This window comes from Cynoglossus semilaevis, chromosome 11 (assembly GCF_000523025.1).
Source record: "Cynoglossus semilaevis isolate Cse_v1.0 chromosome 11, Cse_v1.0, whole genome shotgun sequence".
In the NCBI taxonomy this organism is placed as follows: domain Eukaryota; kingdom Metazoa; phylum Chordata; class Actinopteri; order Pleuronectiformes; family Cynoglossidae; genus Cynoglossus; species Cynoglossus semilaevis.
This window is the reverse complement of record NC_024317.1, coordinates 4,340,715-4,361,764: the sequence shown is the minus strand read 5'-3', so window position 1 is coordinate 4,361,764 and position 21,050 is coordinate 4,340,715. Positions and strand designations below refer to the sequence as shown.

At 42.2% G+C, this 21,050-nt stretch overlaps 3 protein-coding genes across 11 annotated transcripts in view; 2 read left to right on the top strand and 1 right to left on the bottom strand.

Moving 5' to 3' along the window:
• The window catches only part of lrrn1 (leucine rich repeat neuronal 1), a 29,526-nt gene extending 17,062 nt beyond the window's left edge, over nt 1-12,464 (top strand). The window contains exons 2-4 of one of the 3 annotated variants that reach the window (XM_008320055.3): nt 1,260-1,358; nt 2,226-2,480; nt 9,332-12,464. In XM_008320055.3, the coding sequence (XP_008318277.1) occupies nt 9,565-11,712 (2,148 nt within the window). In that variant the 5' untranslated portion in view covers nt 1,260-1,358; nt 2,226-2,480; nt 9,332-9,564 and the 3' untranslated portion in view covers nt 11,713-12,464. Of the gene's footprint in view, nt 1-1,259; nt 1,359-2,130; nt 2,481-9,331 lie in introns of all 3 variants that reach the window. The other 2 variants (XM_025060436.1, XM_008320054.3) reach the window with 2 other exon arrangements.
• A 373-nt stretch (nt 12,465-12,837) lies between these two features.
• sumf1 (sulfatase modifying factor 1) lies at nt 12,838-16,736 on the bottom strand. Its single transcript, XM_008320053.3, has 9 exons — nt 16,122-16,736; nt 15,694-15,867; nt 15,539-15,613; nt 14,933-15,015; nt 14,356-14,478; nt 14,143-14,257; nt 13,697-13,810; nt 13,558-13,617; nt 12,838-13,342 (listed from the first exon to the last, which is right to left on the bottom strand). The coding sequence occupies exons 1-9, from the start codon at nt 16,428-16,430 to the stop codon at nt 13,241-13,243; spliced, it is 1,155 nt and encodes a 384-aa protein (XP_008318275.1). The 5' UTR covers nt 16,431-16,736; the 3' UTR covers nt 12,838-13,240.
• A 405-nt stretch (nt 16,737-17,141) lies between these two features.
• The window catches only part of itpr1b (inositol 1,4,5-trisphosphate receptor, type 1b), an 80,448-nt gene continuing 76,539 nt past the window's right edge, over nt 17,142-21,050 (top strand). For 4 of the 7 annotated variants that reach the window (XM_025060433.1, XM_025060432.1, XM_025060431.1 and 1 more), the window contains exons 1-2: nt 17,142-17,924; nt 20,559-20,672. In XM_025060433.1, the coding sequence (XP_024916201.1) occupies nt 20,581-20,672 (92 nt within the window). In that variant the 5' untranslated portion in view covers nt 17,142-17,924; nt 20,559-20,580. The remainder of the gene's footprint in view (nt 17,925-20,558; nt 20,673-21,050) is intronic. The other 3 variants (XM_008320050.3, XM_025060434.1, XM_025060435.1) reach the window with 2 other exon arrangements.

Below are 21,050 nucleotides of genomic sequence, written 5' to 3'. Positions count from 1 at the left end.
ACAGTGCCATTTTTCAAACACTGCCAAGGCCTTTAGGTGAGAATTATTGGCACTAAATTGTATTTGGTGAATAAAACTGTATTAACAGAGGTTTTCCTGTTGTATATTTGATATATTTACTGCAGTCAGGAAGCAGTAAAACAAAAACACATCAAAACATTTAGCCCTACAAAAGACAGTTTTATTGCATGTAGTTTGTTTATTTTATAAACACGCCGTAGTTTAACGCAGCAGGACTGAACCGAGGTTGTAAAAGTCTGTTACTGCTCTGTCTCTGCTGCTGCTGCTGCTGCTGCTGCTGCTGCTGCTGCTGCTTGGAATAATGTCATTAACAGTGCATAATAAATGGAGCCAGACGTCCAGATACAAAGTAAATTTACACTGGACCTCAACCTGGCTCTTATTGGTTGATTCAGTTATCAATCAAACATGCTGACCACTTAAGTTTTGTGATTTGTTTTGTGGTTTGTAATTAAATTTACTTTTCAGCTGAGAATAGCTGTGTTTTAGATTAGAGTTGGCTGTGGATGTGTTGATGTGGGGAGGTTTGAATCTGGTTGTATCTAAAAAAACCCAAAAAAACAGGACCACCACGGCCTTGAACTCACCACCTAAATCAAACGAGAGCTTGTTTGTGTGACTTTTGCAATTTACTGAGCTTCTGAGCAGTTTGGAACTAAACAATAAAAAAACATATCATTACAAGTGCTATGCAACATGTACCAAGATACTACAGTGTGTATTTTTGCCCTGACGTTAACAAGGTGACATACTGCAGTTCCTTTAAGCCCTCACTCACTTGATTATCCTTCTCCCCACTTTATCCATGTCCACGGGGGCAAAAAACCTGGAGATTAACCCCTCCCTAAAAGCTGATCTGGCCTCGCCAATGCTCGGAACAAATTTGTGTCTGTGTAATGCCATAGGAACAGCAGTCAACACACGACAGCTGAGCCAGCCCGGCTTTAAAATGGCTAAAGAGTAGCTCCAGTCTGGGTTACTACAGCAACTCCGGGGGGTGATGTGGAGGGGGTTGATGCACATGAAGGGAACGTTGGAGCTTTATGTAAATAACAAAACAAAGTGGTGTTTTTTCAACAATCCAGGTGCAGTTGTCGTTGTACATCGTGGCAGTCAGGCAGTATTATTGACTTTGTGGGGAGTGAAAATGACTTGTCCTTCACACGACTCCTCTCTCCAACAACAATTAGACCAAAACATCCAGAGATAAATGTTTATGTGCTTCAAACATCTTTCAGGTCTCTGCTCCACATTCGCGGTGTGCCACGTGGACTCTGTGACTCCGCTGGAGGGGATGCGTCCGTCCCATGAGACCCATCATCTCATATTCTGTCAAGGTACTGTGTTGGTCCCTAAAGACATTACACCAGCGTCATGTAATAAATACTCTATGTCCTAGTTCCAAAATTGTCCAATTTATGCTGAAATTCAGCACCGAATGTAGTGTCACAGTTTTAGACGCTTGATTTTTTTTCATTTTAAATCAAATATTAATTGTTGTTATATTTTATATTTATTTTAGATATTTTGTAAATATTTTTGTTTATTTTTTTCCTTCTGTGGAAAGATGTTTTAGGGTTAAAATAATATAGATATAAATAAAAAATATGTGCAGTCAGGCCAAAAGCCAGAAAAGGAATCAATTATCTGTGGTTGTGGTCAAGGAAAAAGTCCAGCAGTTTTTTCTTTCTGTCTGGGTTTAGAGTTGAACTCCTGCCACCTTCTCAGTCTCTGGTTAATATTATTTTTTTATCTTAAATTTAAAGGGAAATGATACAATTAAAAAATACCTACAGGGGGCAGCACTCCTGTAGGTAAACAGACTATAAACTAAATATTTTATTGCCAATTTAAAACAAGTAAAACATTTATTTTTAATATATTAAAAATATAAATACTATATATATTTTTAAACTTGTATATAACAGCTTTATATTATTATTATTATTTTTTTGCTCTCGTTTTCTGTTTCTATTCTCTTCTGTTTAATACATCCTGGAATAACTTCCATTTTGAGCAGACGGAAAAAACCACACAAAAAAAAAAACTTCACAGAGAAAACATCAAGTATAGATGTTCCATCACTTCCACCCTATCACACACTTGCAGCCCGTGGTGGTGAAGGGTGGGACTTGTGTTTCCATGCTGCTGCTGCTGCTGGTGATGATGATGACAGATGGTGATGTTGCCTGTTCGGGCAGCAGACACTGCGTTTCAGTCTGTAGCTGACCTGCACCAGGCAGCTGCTGCTGCTGCCGCCGCTGCTTCACCGCTGCAGCAGTGTTTCCACCTCTGAGATCCGGCTCCGGAGCAGAGAACAGTTCGGAGGCTGAGGGGCGTTTTTCGCACACGGGATTTAGGAAAAAACAGAGAGTGAAACACCAGCTGCATCCATCGCGCATCATCTTCCTCGGAGCTGCGGGTCTGGATCAGGAGCTCGGAGCCGTGCGTGCGCAAAGGTGAGAGACATGTGAGGATTTTAACGTGTGATGATGCGTATTTTTGGTACATGCGTAGTTTAATTCTGTGATTTCCGTTAGGTTCGTCTGGTTTCAGTGGTGTATTTTAAAGAAAAATTGATGTAAAACCTTGTGGGGTTTTTTTTTTTTTGCCCTGGTGGTGGTCATCGTGCAGCGCATGTTAAGGGACTGTTTTACAGCCTCAGCATAAAAAAAGCTCGCAAACTAGAAGGCACTAGATCAGCATCATATACACTAGAATTTACCACAGGTCGTCAGACACCGTTTGCAAGGACACTGAGCTCTGCAGTCACTCCATACACAACTGTGATGATAAACCACAACTGAGTGTCGGATATTTACAGATAAATAAATATCTGTGTTTAAATCACCTGATAAAAAAATAAAATAAAAAATCAAACAGTAAAATAACGATTAATGATACTGTGTTTAAATCACCTGATAAAAAAATTAAACAGTAAAATAACGATAATAAATGATTAGTGCACCACACCTCGGGATATTAAAAAAAAAAAAATTAAATCCTCATCTAATGATCATGTCGTTTGATCTGCAGCCTTGACATTTCACTCCACTGTCACAGCGGCTCCAACTAACAATATAGTGTTTCATTTACATAACCTGCAGCATCAGTGGCCAGAGCTGAGAAAGAGAGAGAGCGAGAGACGCTTAAAAATGTGAGTGGCGGCCGTGGGCTGCTGGGACTGATCTGGCAGATTTGTATGAGATAAAGACACTGGGGGTAAAAAAAAAAAAAACACACACAGACTGTCCGTGGTTTGTGCTCAGAAGTTGGAGAAAGCTGGGATTAATAAATCTGCAGTGCTGGGGGTCACCTTCTGCTCCAACGGCACAGCACAGCGCACACCTGTTACCATGATGGAACATTCACAGAGATCGCGTGGAGGTGAAATCATTATCTAGTGAGAAGTTATCTTTTTTTACTTTAGTTAGTTTTGGTGAGATTGTTTTTCCTGGTAATTTATTATTATTATGATTAACTGGTGAGTTTTTGTGAAAATTTCTCTGTGCAATATCATTAATTGTTGCATTAGTGTTTAAGTAACAATAATATTTATATTTATGTAATTAATGCGATAAATTCCCCTGATTTAATTTTGCCAAAATGAAGTAAATGCAGACAATTGATCCAGATGTCCCTACTGATATGAGAGAAAAGAGAGAGGCTGAGACCCCCCCCTCTCCCTCCCTCCCCCTCCCTCCCATCCTCACAAAGCACTCAGTGACTTCTCTGCTCAGCTATGGTAATGTTGGAGTGTGAGAACACGGGGAAACAAAGACTTGTCTCGGTTTTGTCTACGTGTGTTTGGGGAGGAGCCATTGTGAGCCTCCTCTGCAGCATGTGCTGCTGCTGCTGGGATTCCCACAGCAGTGGAGAGGAGACAGGGGTGCACCAGGTTGACCTTCAGCCCTTTGTTGTGACAGAGTCAGCTGTTTTGTTGTCCCGTGTTAAGTCTGTCACGAGTCTGAAATTAGTTTGTAGTCCAGGTGGAGAACAGGGTTCAGGGAAGGTTGGTGCTCTGAGAAAACATGTGCTGTAAAAAATGTAGAATCTGGACAAAATGTAGAACCAGGGACAAAGACAACGACAAACTACAGAGGTCAGATGAGCACAGTTCTGTCAGCAGGTGAATCAGTCACATGTTCAGGTTTGAAGAGAGAATTCAAAAGGATCAGGATTAAAAGAAAGGATAGGTTTGTGTCTCAAAACTTTGCGTCAATTCAAACGTTGTTCTCCAGTGGGAATGTTGGCCTGTCACCAGCCAACAATACTGAACTGTTCTGCACATTCATGCCAAGGTCAGAAATGACCGCTAAATGTGCTTGACCCTTGACCTTTATTGCTATGGCAACTGCCACCCTTCTGTGGTTGTCATGGGATAGAGACCCACTGTTCATACGGTTCAGTTGTTCTTAAACTGTGCTTGTGAAGATTTAAACGTATCCTGGCTGCTAATGCGGTCCAGCAGTGACCCTGTCATGTATGGTAAACTGACATGTATGTGAAGGTGACAGGCTGATATTTGAATCTTACAGAGATATAAAGTATTTTTGGACTTTTCTGCAGGACAGTCCAGGTCTAAAAGTACATCAGTTTCCCTGGGGTTCAGATCTGTTTCCATTGAAAACGTCTGGTGCGACTCAGAGGACAACCAGACGAGGGTGACCTCAACAAACTTTTCTTTTGAACGTAGCCACAACAAGTTTATTTTCTTAATTTTTCTTCCCCTTTTAAGTTCCTATTTATTAAGTATGTGCACGTATGTCACATTTACCCCAAGTTTCTCCCCACACTTTAGCCCTTGGGGGGGAGGGGGGGGGCAGACTCTGTGCCCTCTCAGTGCTCATCTGAAGCCTTAGATAAATGGGGAGGGATGGGTCAGGAAGGCCATCTGGCTTAAAGAAGAAAAAAAAAAACTGTGCCAAATCACATATGCAGGATTATCTGCTGTGGAAAATCCCCCAAGAACAGAAGAGCGAAAAAGTGATTTGTCTTCATCTTAATTCTCTGTGGCCAAGATTTTCAAAGGCCTCGGGGCGAACACAGAGACCCAGCTGATTATAAAGTTATAAAGTTTAACCTTTTATGTAAAAATTGAAACTTCACCTATATTTTAGTTCATTAAAAAAAGAAGAATAGACAAATAGTAATTGAAATGTTCTGCTGCAGCCTGATGTGACATGAAATCCATCCCTAAATATTCCATTAGCAGGTGTTTTATTTAGCAGCAGTAAATGGATGAGTACTCAGTTCTCTGCCCTTTGACCGAGTGAGTGAAAACACAAGTAGGTCAGAGACACTGTTATATATGGACGTGAACAACAAAAGCTTTAAATGGTTCCATGTTCTGACCTTCTGGTGTTGTTCTGGGAGGACCTTTATTTGTCCTGCGGTAGACGGATCTATGTTCTGTCTCACAGCAATATATGAGCAGAAATATAAAAATAAAAAACTGCAGATTCAATAGTTTCAGGAATATATACAGAAATGGACAGAATTTTAGAAAATATTCCATTGGTTACAGCAGTGGATCCCAAACTTTTTTCTGCAGTTTTTCTTTTCTCATATGTAGGTACAGTTCTGTGAAACTGTTCATTGTTTCACAGCTATTGTTCCAAAACTCTATTTTCTATGTATTAAAACAGTGTTTCACAGACTTTTTTTCTGGGGACCCGTATTTTAAAAGTCACAAAACTAGACATAATTTGTAAAAATCCTGGGAAACATAATGTGAGACGACCCCAAAATAAATCTTTTGGGACCCACCTGAAGGTCACGACCCAGTCTTTGGGTACAACAATGTATTAAAACACTAAACTACTTCCAAATAAAAACAGAAATTCTCTTACGAAAAAAAAAGTGATTTTTTTTTTTCCCCACTCTGGCCCACACCCCACAGGGAGAGTGTGTTCAAGTAATGTACGCAAATGACATCAGTACATCACGGAGTAGTACTCTTTAATACAGCAATACAGTCGTAGTAAGTACTTTGAAGTGACAGCAGTAATAAAAATCTGTGCCTCTCAAAGCGACTCAGTAGCTTCAAGAATATTCTTGACTCCGCGGCATCGCGGCTGTCTTTAACCCCACGACATCATCCTCTCAGCGTCTCCACGACATCTTGGATTTTTACAGATGTTCACCTGCAGTCAGAGAAGGAGAGGAGAACAAAAGGGAAGACGTATTTTTACAGATGTTCACCTGCAGTCAGGAGAACAAAAGGGAAGACGAGGTGGAGGAGAATTACTGCGTCCATGTTCACCTCGGTTCCACGGGGAAATAAGGACGCCGTATGGATTTTCAGTAGAAAAAGACAGTGACGGTTAAAGAAAAATCTGAAACTGACACGCAGGTGTTTTTTTATTATTTTTTTATAATTCAATACACACTATTGGATTTTCTTATTGTACCTCTGCTCCTGATGCTCCTGCCATTCAGCAGTTTTGTCCCACAGCTACAGCCCTCCATTATCTTCTGCCTTCACTTTCTCCTCCATGCACATCCCTCTCTGCTGCTCTGCACTTCTGCCATCAGTAGCTGCATCAAAGCCTTGTGTGATCTTTAGTGAGATGCTTGCATACTAATGCAGAGGTTGAGGGCTGCTCAGTGCAGCTAGGAAACTGAGAAAACATCAGGAAACACTACACATTATTTTGTTTGTTTTTTTGTTTTTTTAGAGTAGATTTAGACTAAAACTGAAGTGTCTCTGTAAACTTCAGGGTGAAAACTGTGACGTTGTGTGACCGCTGTGTAAAATACGCCAGTGTGTATTGAAGTAAATGGATGATTTTCGTATGGAGGGGTAAAAAAAAAAAAAAGCTGCTATTTTGGTCGGTGCTGTTGCAGTCGCACGCCTGGAATCACTAATGGCCGTCTTCTGATGTCTTCGAATGTCTTCATTTTATTATGGAACACACTAGCTGGTGGCATTACCGTTGCCATGGTGATAGCATGTCTGTGAGCCTGTTGTGTGGCTGCTGATCCACAAACACTTCTTACATTTTTCCCCCCAGTGGAAAGCCTCGGAAATCCCCAGGGCTAAATCTATGAAAAATGATTCCCACTGTCTGCATCACTGCAGCAGCACTGCATTAGGAGAACTGTGATTAAACTGTTGGAGGACGCTCGTTTAAGAATGTAATTAAAATTTGACAACGTTATGTTTTAAGATCTTTCTTACTGGAGAGCAGTTTCCTAAGGAAGATCTGTCTGTTTTTGTTTTTTAAATCACTTTTCTTTTCTTTTTTTTAATCGTTTTTCAGTCCTCGTTGCTTTTGGTCAAATCCCCCTGGTGGCCTCTATTTCATTACAATTTCTTGTTTTGTCTTCAAATCTTTGAGACATCATTTCTGACGGGGGTTATGGTCAAAGCCAGGGCAGTTGATGAGTGTTTTTTAGATGTTTTCATTCTCAAAGAACCGACACAAATTGAATTTGGCCCAGAACTAATCTGTAATGATCCTATTTTTCTAGAGATGATGGAATTGTTTTTGTAATTTTTTCCACAATGAATTATCAATCTTGGGTCTAGTAACAAAAGTTTGTCTCCCTGTGATCCCCCTGAGAAATACCTTAAAACTTAACAAAAAATAAGTTGAAGCCAACGTGTAAAACGTGTTCAATAATTTGTCAACAACATCCAGCTGGGAATTGTGGGTAAAATCCGGTGCGTAGTTTGTCCCTCGGCTTTAGGTAGATTAAAGGCCTACGGTAGTACTGCGCAGTATTACAGTATCTGATACTGTTGTCGTCTTAGCTTAGCGACTAATATATAATATACAGAAAGTACTTCTCAAACTAAACGACAATGACAGTTTTAAGGAAAACCAACCAGGATGAATCAGGATTATTCCTGATAAATCCACAGTTTCCCTCTCATGGTTTGACAGCCCGACATAATTGAGAAACAACTGTGAAAAACAAGATCATGTTTCATCAGATAAACCACATTCAGCCGCCAAAAAAAAAAAAACTGTGATTGTAAAGCGAGGCAGGAGAAGACCATATGTGCTCAGCAGACGCTCCTTAGGTCACAGAGGTCGATACCTTCCCACCGCCAGGCGTCGGGGACTCGATGCAGATCTCTGACGGTGCTGCCAGTCTGTTGAAAACCTGGTGCCAGGTGTCGGTCGGTTTTATGGCCGCAACGTGATCGCAGCGATTACTCCACCTGTCTCCTCCAAATTAATGCTTGAGCAGTGTAACACACAGAAGGGGGGAGGGAGAGGGAGGGGGAGGGTGAGAGAAGAATGTACAACTGAACGTAACTTAATAATGATAACACTTAATACTTCCATAAGTGACTTAACTCCAAAAAAAAGCAGTTTGATTTACAGGAGACGTAGGTGTTTTTTCTGGCAGAGGATTCGACTCCATCAGCAGCTTTTCTTTGCGTCTATGAATAGAGCAGCCAGTGAAAGTGTGAAACCCTGCTGTCACACTTCAGCCACTGAGGAGATCAGTTAGAGTGTGACCAGGTTACTGCAGGCAGCCTTTCTAATTTTAGACAGCTCAGGGATATTTTTTTTTTCCTTCTGTGGCATGTTTACCTTTTCATACTATTGTACGTCCATGGTTTTCTCTTTGTATTTTACTGTAAACGTAGATGCAGCAGAATTCTGAGTCGTCACCTGAACTGACGACCCATGAAGAAGGAGGGGAAACAGTATGGAGCTGTTTTTATATTTCACGCTAGAGCAGCCTGGGACATTTGTGATGTGAAACACAACACACACAGGCAGAGGGGGAGAGACGGAGCAAACGCTCAACTTGAACAAAATTAGGCCACTCAGGGGCAGAACGTTGACCTCGACATTAGGGGAGATGCAGGTTCTCACGCGTGAGCGTGGGTTTTCTCCGTGTTCTGGTGTTTCCACAGTCCAGAAACACAACTCATAAACTCTAAACTCTAAAATCAGTGGTTCTCAAACTGTTTGGGTCGTTCCACACTTCATAACGTCATATTTTGTGTAACGAAAATATGTTCAAAAAAGTTGTTGGATCTTCTAGAACAGGGGTTTCAAACACACGGCCCACCGGCCAAAACCGGCCCACTTGATGAATTTTGAAAATAAGAAATTACACAAACACTTCATGTTAATAATTATAATTTTTGAATTAATAATAATAATATATACTTATATAGTGCATATATATATATATGTATATGGTTAATAGGTGGGTCAGTCAACGACCCCAGGGTCCCTGAAACTGCCCCCTGCTGACTTTGGTGATGGGTAAATGTACAGTAGTTGACTTTCCTTCATACTGTATATATCTAACTGCCTCATTCTGTGTGTTCTTCCAGGACTGATGCTCATGGTGTTGACGTCAGGTGAAAAGGTGACGTTTGGACCAGATGTTCTCCAGGGCGACCTTCTCCACAAAACTCTCCTTCAATTAATTATCGCCCCTCATTTAGGAGGTCAGAGCAGAAAACCAGCGGTGAGGGAGACTAATGTGATCCTGCCTTCTTCTTCTGCGTCTCCTGTGATCACTGCCTCCCCTCCGAGCTGTCTGTGAGCAAAGAGACAAAACAAAATGACGCTCCTCTCACAGCCTTGGCTGCCATTCATTTGGCTGTTCGTCGGAATGCTCTGCGTCTCTACGTCCACCACCGCCGCCGTCAAAGAGTGTCCAAATTTGTGCGTGTGCGAGATCCGCCCGTGGTTCACGCCCCAGTCCACGTACAAGGAGGCAATCACAGTGGACTGCAACGACCTGAGGCTCACGCACATCCCCACCAACCTGTCGACCGACACCCAGGTGTTGCTGCTCCAGAGCAACGCCATTTCACACACCAACGGGGAGCTGGAGGCCCTGTTTAATTTGACCGAGTTGGACCTTTCTCAGAACAACTTCAGTACTGTGGAAGCAGTGGGCCTCAGAAGCATGAACCACCTGACCACTCTGCATCTGGAGGAGAACCAGATCAGTCAGCTACCGGACAACTGCCTCGGGAACCTCTCTAACCTCCAGGAGCTCTACATCAACCATAACCAGATCAATACCATCTCTGCCCGAGCGTTTGCGGGCCTGCACAGCCTGCTGCGTCTCCATCTTAACTCCAATAGGCTCCACGTCATAAACAGTCTGTGGTTCGAAGAAACGCCTAACCTGGAGATCCTGATGATCGGAGAGAACCCGGTCATCGGCCTCCTGGATATGAATTTTAAGCCTCTGGGAAGTTTGAGGAGCCTGGTTTTGGCCGGCATGGATCTCACCGATGTACCGGCAAACGCCTTTGTGGGTTTGGACAACCTGGAGAGCATTTCTTTTTACGATAACAAATTGGTCCAAATCCCACAACTGGCTCTGCAAAAAGTCCCAAATCTAAAGTTTTTGGATTTAAACAAAAACCCAGTGCACAAAATCCAGGAGGGTGACTTCAGGAACATGCTGCATCTGAAGGAGTTGGGCATCAACAACATGATGGAGTTGGTATCCATCGACCGCTACGCCCTTGACAACCTACCAGAACTGACAAAGCTGGAAGCCACAAACAACCCCAAACTGTCCTACGTTCACAGGTTTGCCTTCAGAGACCTACCGTCCTTAGAGAGTCTGATGCTGAACAACAACGCCCTCACTGCCCTTTACCAGCACACCGTGGAGGTGCTGCCCAACCTGCGTGAGATCAGTTTGCACAGCAACCCCTTGCGCTGCGATTGTGTCATTCAGTGGATGAGTTCTAACAGAACGACAGTTCGCTTCATGGAGCCTCTCGCCATGCTGTGCAGCTCCCCGACAGAGCTCCGAGGTCATAGGGTCAGAGAGCTGAGGTTGATGTCCTCGGAGCAGTGCCTCCCCCTCATCTCCCAGGACACCTTCCCCAGCCACTTGAACCTGGAGCTGAGCATGAGCGTCAGCCTCGACTGCAGGGCCATGGGGGAGCCAGAGCCCGAGGTCTACTGGGTGACTCCTCTGGGGAACAAGATCACAGTGGACGCCGTGTCGGACCGTTACCATCTGAGCAGCGAGGGGACCCTGCGGGTGAGTCATATGCAGGTGGAGGACTCTGGCCGTTACACCTGCGTGGCCCACAACGCGGAAGGTGCCGACACACGCGTGGCCACCATCCGTGTGAACGGCACGCTGCTGGACAACGCCCAGGTGATGAAGATCTTTGTCAAACAGACCGAGTCGCACTCCATCCTGGTGTCCTGGAAAATCAACTCCAACGTCATGACCTCTAACCTCAAATGGGCATCGGCCACCATGAAAATCGACAACCCGCACATCACGTACACAGCTCGCGTGCCGGTCGACGTTCACGAGTACAACCTCACACACCTCCAGCCCGCCACCGAATACGAGGTTTGCCTCACAGTCTCCAACGTCCACTTACAAACGCACAAGTCTTGCGTCAACGTGACCACCCTGAGCGCCACGTTCGCCCTGGACCTGTCGGACCAGCATCCCAGCGTGGCTGTGCTCTCTGTCATGGCCACCATGCTGGCGTTCATCAGCCTGGCCACCGTTGGCATCTACATGGCTCGCAAGTGGAAGAGAAAAAACTACCACCACTCCCTGAAAAAATACATGCTGAAAACCTCCTCCATCCCCCTCAATGAACTTTACCCCCCCCTCATCAACCTGTGGGAGGTGGAGGGCGAGAAGGAGAAGGATGGTAGCACAGAGGGGAAACCCTCTCCCGTTGACACCACGCGTAGCTATTATATGTGGTGAGGATTTGGTATGGAGGCCCAGCCGCCTCTCCTGCAGCACAAAAAGACACACTTTTGCCATTTGGGTACAAAAGTTGAATAACGTTTCAAAATGTTTTTGTATTAACAGCTTTGCTTCAGAGGCAGAGTGATCAAGGACAGGATTTTTATTAGTATAGCGTATCGCCTTTGTTTGATTCTTTCTATCTTCTAAACATTTTGGACTCTCCAAAATGGCAGCTGTATTTAGCTTCCAGGTTGTTTAGATGCCATGCTTTGTTGCTTGGTGCGTTTTTGCCTCACTTTTCTTTGGGTTATAATCTAGCTAGGGGGGGCTGCTGTCTTTTCGCAGCATTATTTAGTAGTAATCGATGTATCTCGCTCTGTTTTGTAAAACAGGTAATCCATGGTGCGCCGATAGACGACGGGAGTTTGTGGAAACTTCAATAAAAAGCTGACAGAGGGATCTAGACTCGTTATACTGTCTACTGAATGTTAGCAATTGTGCAGTATCGTTGTATCAACTATACATTTGAACCTTCTGATGCTAGTATTTTAGGCACTTTTAGTTTGCTTCTGTACGTGATGTTAATGCTAGGAATACAAAACTTTATATTTTCTTCAGTTTTTTTTTCTACTATGGAGAACTAGAAATGTTTTGACTTTTCCTGCTAATTTTGCTTCTTTTTTTTGCTAATCAGCAAATTTATTTTCTCATTAAATAGAAACACTAAAGTAAGTCCAAATAAATACTTTTTGGTTTTTTTTTTTCAACTTCATGGTCTTTTTTTTCACTGGTCTTATTACACAGTATCTCACTCCTTTAGGCGGAAATGCTAACGCTACAGATGTTTAATGTGGTCGTAGTTACAAATCACTATTTATAGATTTTTGATGAATTAAAAAAAATCAAACAATGTTATCATTCCTATAACAGTTTCACATTTAGTGTAGACAAATGCATAAACTCGGCTTCTAAACGTGGCTGTCAATAGGGAAAAGAGGATGATGTATAAACGGGTTCTACTGCCCTCTGGCGGTAGCTGTGGAATACAACACAAACATTACGGAAATCAACAAATATCCAAAGAAATTAAACATATTGTCAACAAATTGATCTTCATTTAAAAAAAGAAATAAACACTAATAAGAGATGTATAAATTTATTGCCAAACATTATATCAAAAATATCCCTTTACAACAATCTATTCCTTATTTACATTAAGAGTGAACTTACAGTCCATGAGTTTACCATCTTACAGCAGAAAATTGATTCATTAAAAAAACCAAAACAATCCCAACGGGGAAGCACCACTTATGTTAATAAAATCTTTGCTGCTTTACTGCTTTAGCCAAGATGTTTAAATATATGAAAAAGAAAAGAAAATCCCTTTAAATGTTACAGATGTTTTTCTTCCTAAAATCATAGGGAGAACACATCGTGACAGAGAAATAACTACATTCTTTCATGAATTCCCTCCACATCCCACAGTGATGCTGCAGAGCAGATGGTATAAGAAACCCTGAGTTTCCAAGACACGTGTCTCCGTTCACTGCTGTCCCTGAGAGACACATCGGAAACCGAGATTGGAGGCCGAGCTGTCCGGAGTGTTCTGGCTACGGGCCGCACATCGGTACCTGTAGCAGTAAGACTGGAGGAAGGAGGGAGAAAACAGTGACAAAGGTAACTGGAGCACAGGTATAACTTCACCACTAGATGTAGCTAATATCTAATTCTGACACCTTTAACTGTATCAACCTGTTTTGATAAGTGTTTTTTTACTGGTTTTTGTACTTCCCCTAATCACATTAAAGACTTAAAACCAGATCATTAACACAACGACCTTACAGGAGTGAAGTCCTTTACCTTGTGGCACATGTACGATCCTCCCTTCTTCACCTTGTCTGTGCCTGATGGAGGACCTGTCTGATGGAGAGAAGGACGATCATCACAGGGACAAAATCAATCTGGAAATTCTGAAGGCGTGAAGGTCAAGTGTCCTCACTGGGTTGGACTTCCGTTCTGTGGTGTGATGCACAGTCCACCAGTCTGACGTCCATTCCCACGCATTACCCACCATGTCATACAGACCGAAGCCGTTAGGAGGAAATGACATTACCTGCAGAAGAAGAATTACATTTTTGATAACTTATATGCAGAGACACCAAACACTTCTTGTTCTGGTATCAATGACATTAGAAATGTACAAATATTTTTTGAAATATTCACTGGATTTAGCTTCAGCCATCTTGGTTATTGTTTAATACAAACCCAGGTTTCTAAGATCTCAGTCCTGTAACAACTAAATACCTAGTTACATATTTTAGTTCAAGTTTGTAGTAGAGGCAGATGCAGTATTTCATTTTTTTTTTTTTAAACCAAAGTTATTTTGTCTTCAAGGATTGAAAGATGAAATCTGTTTCACAAAACCCCCCGTCCCGTCTGACTCACTGGTGATGTTTTGACAAATCCGTCCTCTCCAGTGTTGTGGTTGGGGAAATCCCCCTGCCACAGGTTGGCGTAGTGTTGTCCTTTTGGGTTCAATTTGTTCCCCCAAGGATAAAGTCTACGAGCAGGGGCCAAACAACAACAGGAACATGATATGGTGATGAGTGCTGAGGAGTTAATGTGCTGCAGAAATGTTGTTCTCTGTGGGAATCAAACCTGTTTTTCAGGCCGCTCCTGCAGGCGTACTCCCACTCTGCCTCCGTTGGGAGCCTCTTGTTGACCCAGGTGCAGTAGGCGACGGCGTCGGCCCAGGACACGTGGACAACGGGGTGGTCCAGTCTAGACAAAAAACAGTGTCAAGGAGATAAAGATGCAACTATGGAATTGTTTTAATTACAATTCTAACAGAGAGAGAGAAACTAAAGGTTAATATCACGATACACTGTAGAGGATTAATGGACTTTTTTGTTTAATTTTTCTGTAAAATTATGGGGGGTCAACATGACAGGCTTCATAAAAAAAGACTGGGTATTGATATAAAAAGAAACAAACTACGAGTGCAGAAAATGAAATTATGGGGGGTCAACATGACAGGCTCCATAATGTATGGAGCATGTCATGCTCATGCAAAGAAACAAACTCGTAGTTTGTTTCTTTGATATAAAAAGAAACAAACTACGAGTGCAGAAAATGTATATCTAAACATGTATGTACATATATTTCGATTCTACACATTTCTAACAATTTTTAATCCACCTTACACATTTACATTAACTTTAACCAGTGCCTGTACCTGTCAGAGATGTTGGAGTCAACGCCCTCAGGATGGCGCCAGTTGGCGCCTTTAACAGGGAACCACCAGGGGGCAGCAGCCACCTATTAACAGACTCATGGTTAATAATTATTGTCATTTTATCGTTCTTACACTACATTTTTGTGGCCTGCCTTGTTGACTGTTGAAACTAACAGTTCCCTGGTATAGCGGTATTTATTCAAACAAAGTATTTATTGTATAAACGCCGCACAAAAGATGAGATCAAGCCGTCATGTGACAGTACCCTGTATCGGACCACAGACCGGAGGCAATATTTTACAAAATTCTACTTGTCATATGTCCATTTTTCAGACCAAACGATGTGCTTCCCTCAAGGCTGATATCTGAGCAAAAACAAAGTCACACAGACATTTGAATGTAAACAACTGGACTATTTATATACACAGTGTTTTCTTGACTTATTTTCCCACATGAAGTTAAACTTTTCAGTCTATTTGGTGGACATCAAACAGAAGTTTTTCCAAATAATTCCACATTCGAACATGCAGTTCTAAATGAAAAGTATCATAGTGAGGATAAAAGCCTGGAACAGAGACAGGAAATGAACTGGTTGTTCATACTTACGGCCTGTGTGACCTGATCTTTGACAGCCTCACTCAGAATTCCTTCAAACACAAAAGAGTCTCCGAACGTCTCTGCCTGAAAGGACACCACAAAATGAGCAAAGCTGACCCCTACTGTACGTGTATATACTCATTTAACTCATATATTCTCTTTACCTCTGTTTTATATCCAGTGGCACTGACAAAGCTTTGGAACTGCCTGTTGGTCACCTCCTGGTTGTCCATATAGAAGGAGTCCACGTGCACCACCCTCTCAGGACTTTCTCCATCGGCAGGAATCCCGGGGTCATCTGTGCCCATGAGGAATTCTCCTCCAGAAATCAGCACCATCTGTACAAGACAAAAAGTGTTGTTTTTTTTTTTTACAAAGGTTGGAATTGTATCTTATACTTTAATCTAAATGTGCAGATACGGCGTGTTAAAAAACTGTATGATCGATGGTTTGATACTGGTAGGAATTAGGGAAACTAAAAAACAAGAAAAAAGATAATACCTTAAGAAACAATGTCAATTACATGTGTCAACTGAACAGTATTTCTATAGTATTAGTTCTAGTATTACTCCCCCTCCTGTTCGGTACTTACATGACTATGTGTCACCTTCTCGTCCCCCTCCGACAGCTTCTCATTGGCCTCTCTGGAGTATTTGACAGCCGGCTCCTCTGAAGCTGCCCCGTGCTCTGTGCCCTCCCCAGGAACCGGAGTCACAGCGGCTCTGTTCAGACTCTCACAGCCACAGCCGGGTGCATTCTGCTCGGCAGCGTGTTTCTGCGCAGTCTCGCCAGAATCCTGGAGACACAGTACTGTAGTCACATACGCGGAGATAAATAATAGTAGTAGTAGTAGTACAAAACTGTGCGCCATTACTGCAGTAAAAGACCTAGGAAGATTCATTCATGTTGTTGACACACACACACTTCCGCGTTTGTCACATGACCAGTCACGTGGCTGCTGACAACGCTTCCTGAACGGAAGGAAACGGGTTGTCTTTTACTAGAAATATTTAACTTAATTAAATTAGCTGTATTTTACACTGCTGACTAAAACATCACTTTAAGTTTGTTTCTAAAAATGATCAACCTTAACCAACCTCTCAATGTTTTCATGTTGAATCTAACTTTTCTTTTGGAAACTCTGCAACTTTAACTCTGTCATTTATGTTTTTTTACACAGTATCAGTTTCTTCAATCTATGGATCATAGCGGGTCTGACTTCCATGATTTGTTGACGTAATCATCATCATCATCATCATCAGCAGCAGCAGCAGCAGCAGCACTGACTCAACCAAGCCTAACAACGACTGACTTGTTTTTTTTTCCTGCTCCACCTACTCCTCATTTTACTGCACAGCTGTTTAACCTCCCTTTTATTCAAATGTCAACCACAAATTTACCTCCACAGCTTTCATTTTTGAAAAAAAAGAAAAAAAACTGGTTTCAATAGCTACTGCTCTCACAGATGAGGTTATAAATGTTGACACACAATTTCTTTTTAATGAAAATATTTACAGTTTCCCCTGACGGTCTACAAACCTGAAAACTGAAAATCCAATTCCTTTTTATTTTTTCTTCAAAAAAAAAAAAGACAAAAATTGATTTAACTGGTCCACAAAACTCCAAACTTAAAATCAACCATTGTCATAATTCCTGTTTTCTTTGCAGTAGTAAAGCCACTAACCTAACTAGTCCTGTACTGCCCTTTCCTCTGAAGCGGTCTAGCGCCCCCTAGTATAGTTGCACCTCACAAGTTTACAGTACTGCTTTACTCTCATGTTTGCGTCATGATGCTTCCTTATTAAATCCTGAACTAAGTCTTTACAGTATATGGAGATCATAACTATAAAAAAACAAAAAAGAGCAATATTTAAATGTTTTGTTAATATTGGCATCATATAAGTATAAATAACATCACAAAAACCCGCCTAAAATAATATTAAATTGTTGTAATAAAAGTAATTTTAATTTTTAAAGCATTTAATGAACATTTGCCATGACTCTTATCCGGACCCCGAACCAGTGTTTGCATTTGACAACTCCGCAGTGGCAGCTCGGGTTTCCTAGGGGGAAGTGGACAGCAGGCAGCACATGGACATCATTTCCCAGCTATCAACGCTGCTGCGACCCCTGGAGTAGAAGAAGGAGAATCAGTGGTGGCACAGATCCAGGCTGTGATCGCACTCACAGTCAGAGCCGCCGCTGCCGCTGCTGCCGCCGCTTCAGTCTGTGATCGCAGCTCCACAGCACGCCGCAGCGGGGAGGAGGAGGAGGAGGAGGAGACGGGGAGCTGTCAGAGAAATCTGGATGAGAGCAGGAGCCGCTGCAGGCATGTTGTCTTAGCGGCTCTTCCGCAGGAAGCTGAAACACCGAACGTTTAGCCGCACAACAAGAGGTAAAGTTGACACAACTTCACCATCCTCTACTCCTTCTCCTCCTCCACCACCATCTCCTCCTCCTCCCCACAATCTCTTTCTCTTTTTTCCCCCTGCTGTTTGCCTTTCGGTCGATATCAACACGTTTGTCCGCTAATCCCTTCAACACGGTGGAAGACAAAAGTGTTCTTAGCTCATGGCGGTTGTTTGTTTGTAAATTATGTTCGGGTGCAAAAAAAAAAAAAACTGTCGCAGGGTGACGCTGACATTTCGTGATTGCGGATCTTCAGCGGCTTACCACCGCGAACTCAAGTTTTATGTGTTTGTTGGAGATAATTAGGGTCGAAGGAAAGAAGACGTCCGTTAATATTCAGGATAGAACCGTCTTTCGTGACCTTTCACGGTCTCCCAGCACCGAGTTAGTTTATGTTTTTTTGTTTTTTTTGTTCCCCCCTCATGATTAATCGACCATAGTGAGAGGTGTTGCTTCAGAAGTAGCAGTGAGGTGAACCTGCAGATTTGCCCACACGGATCATCACCTCAGAGCTTCAGTTTCAGCCACGAGCTTCAACACGAGCATCCCACAGTCACACACACACACACACACACACACACACCAATCCACCCTGTATGCAAATCCTTCACTGGCCACCGTGGGTATAACTGTGCTGTGGAATTACAGTTCGTTTGTACTGCACCCGGTGCCAGTCCGTAGGTAATTTGTTTCCGGGTCGCAGTGGGACACTGAAAAAAAAAATCTACTTCAGTTTTACTAATTTACTTCATTCGTAAAGAATCCAGTCATATCCCTGTACTTTTCCATTTAAATATAATCGGTCAGTGTTTCAAATCAACAGGTCATTCAGACTCTGATACGAACAGAAGAAAGTTGAAAAGATGTTTTATTTCGAAAATTTAATCATCCTTCAATCGGTTTGTAGTAACGGCTGATATTGTTCCTTGGTACAAAAAAGTTTGTGGATTTCTGGTGTAAATATTTAATTTGAGAAGTCTCAACTTTTATAAAGAGTACGTTTTTCAAATGTTGTCAGCAAAATCGCATCTTCTTCCTCTATAAAACATGGTGTTGAATAGTCAAGTCAAAGAATTGAGATGATGTTGGGTTAAGTTTAAGGGGTGATTGTGTTTGGACAATAGGTGTAATTCACAGTAGGATCGTCCAACAGGAGCACAGCTACTTTTGTTGCAGGCTGTGGTTACACAGTGAGGAAGTGGGGAAACACCAGAAGTGCTGTGCCGGTTTATACAGTGTCGTCTAGTTCTATAACATAATCCATGACTTGGCCACATGTCAGCATCAATTACATACATCAACAACAGTGATGGCATCGTTCGTCACTGTGATCTTACTGAATTATTTATCTGTCAATCTGTCAATAAGAAGCAGAGACACCTACAGTTTCTGATTGAACTGATCTTAGAGACAAATAATAAATATAAGTCAGTGTTATCTCCCCACTATCAGCTGCCGCCCCTCACTTTGGAAACCACTGGGTTGCATTTTTGCTGACGTTAAGCATTTGACTCTTCTCTCCTTCAGGGGGAGCTATGATTAAGAATTAGTGTTTAGTCTAAGTCTGACCTGAGTTAATGTTTTGTTTAGAAGAATTAGCAACACATTTAGCGTAAGACATTAGCATTAGCCTGTTGGATGAAGTCATGTACCTTATGACGGACACAGCTGAGTGGTGGATGAGTTTTTACCCAGAGGCAGCCGAACATATGCTGTATTTTTTTAATCAGATTTGCAAATATTTACTTTTGCTTCAAATCATATTAAAAAAAGACTGTAAAGAAGCTAACAGAACAATCAGAGCTCCATTGTTTGGATTGTTTTGTTAGTTTTATGATATGACACCGATGTCTTACCCTCGGCTTCACTCTGGTCGCTACAGAAATCAGGTTGTTTGCTTAAATATTTCTAACGGAGGTTGTTGGGTTACATATCAACCTGTCCTCTGTCAGCACTGTCAGAGATGCCCCCACCTCAAAGATGCCCCGCCACCAAACTGCTGCAGCTGCAGTATGTGTCTGTGTGTGTGTGTGTGTGTGTGGTTGATTGTATTTTGCAAATACAAAAAGAAGCTCAACAGGTCATTGGATGAACAATAGGTGTGTATCAGTGTGTTTGTACTGTAATTAGAGTTGAACACTGTATAAACAGTTGTACAGAACACAGCACTGGCCATGACAAATATAAAAAAAAATGTTTTCCCCCCATTTTATTAAATCTGGTAAAATAAACAGGGCCACTGCGTAGGGTTTAGTGACATCTAGTGGTCTCAGTATATAGAGTATACTAAGAGAAAGTACAACTTGGCTGAGGTCCCATGTGTGAACCCAATATGGCCTCCGCCATCATGTTTAATGGTTAATGAAAAAACAACAATTAACACATGTACATTTAGGTAATTATACTTAATATTCAGTTTCAGTCAATAGAAACTGAATTTATCATAAATAAAAAAAATCTCACAATGTGCTGTTGAAAGTCTTAGTTCTAGTTGTTTTCTCTCTATGTCCGTGTCCGTCTTTCTCTTTTTAAAGAAGCGTTCACACTGCATGAATCATGGGCTGTGATACAGAGCACACTGTGAGCGTTGATCTTTTCACTTCTCTGCCTGTGGCTGCAGGTTTGTCCCTTGTGCGGCGACCATGTCAGATAAGATGTCCAGCTTCCTTCACATCGGGGACATCTGTTCCCTGTACGCAGAGGGATCCACCAACGGCTTCATCAGCACCCTGGGGTAAGTCCGTCCTCCGACCTCTCACATTCATTTACAGAGAAGGAAAATGACACTGTTCTTTAAAACCAACAAACAAACAAAAAAACATGTTTTTTTTAATCTTGTTGGTCTGTAAGTGAATGAATCAGAGTCAGTAGTTCCAGCTGTCAGTAACAGATGTGATGGAGTCGGGAGAGATGAATGGAAGTGTGTTTTTGGAGTGAATTCCTCCCAGAACAAAGCTGTGAAAACAGTGGGACTATAAAGAGGTGCCTTGATAACAGCTGAGCGTGACCTGAGAAGGGACTGGAAAAAGGAAACATATGGGCAGGAAATGTACCATTAATGATAAAGATTTTGTGTATGGGAGTGGGCGGGTGGGGGGGGGGGGGGGGGACG

What these genes read in the sequence shown, in the direction of transcription:
- sumf1 (XM_008320053.3), bottom strand. Translation starts at nt 16,430, where the DNA reads ATGAATCTTCCTAGGTCTTTTACTGCAGTAATGGCGCACAGTTTTGTA. An exon ending in AGAAGGTGACACATAGTCAT is followed by an intron (nt 15,868 to 16,121) that starts GTAAGTACCGAA and finishes TGTCTTGTACAG; the next exon opens with ATGGTGCTGATTTCTGGAGG. An exon ending in CCACTGGATATAAAACAGAG is followed by an intron (nt 15,614 to 15,693) that starts GTAAAGAGAATA and finishes GTGTCCTTTCAG; the next exon opens with GCAGAGACGTTCGGAGACTC.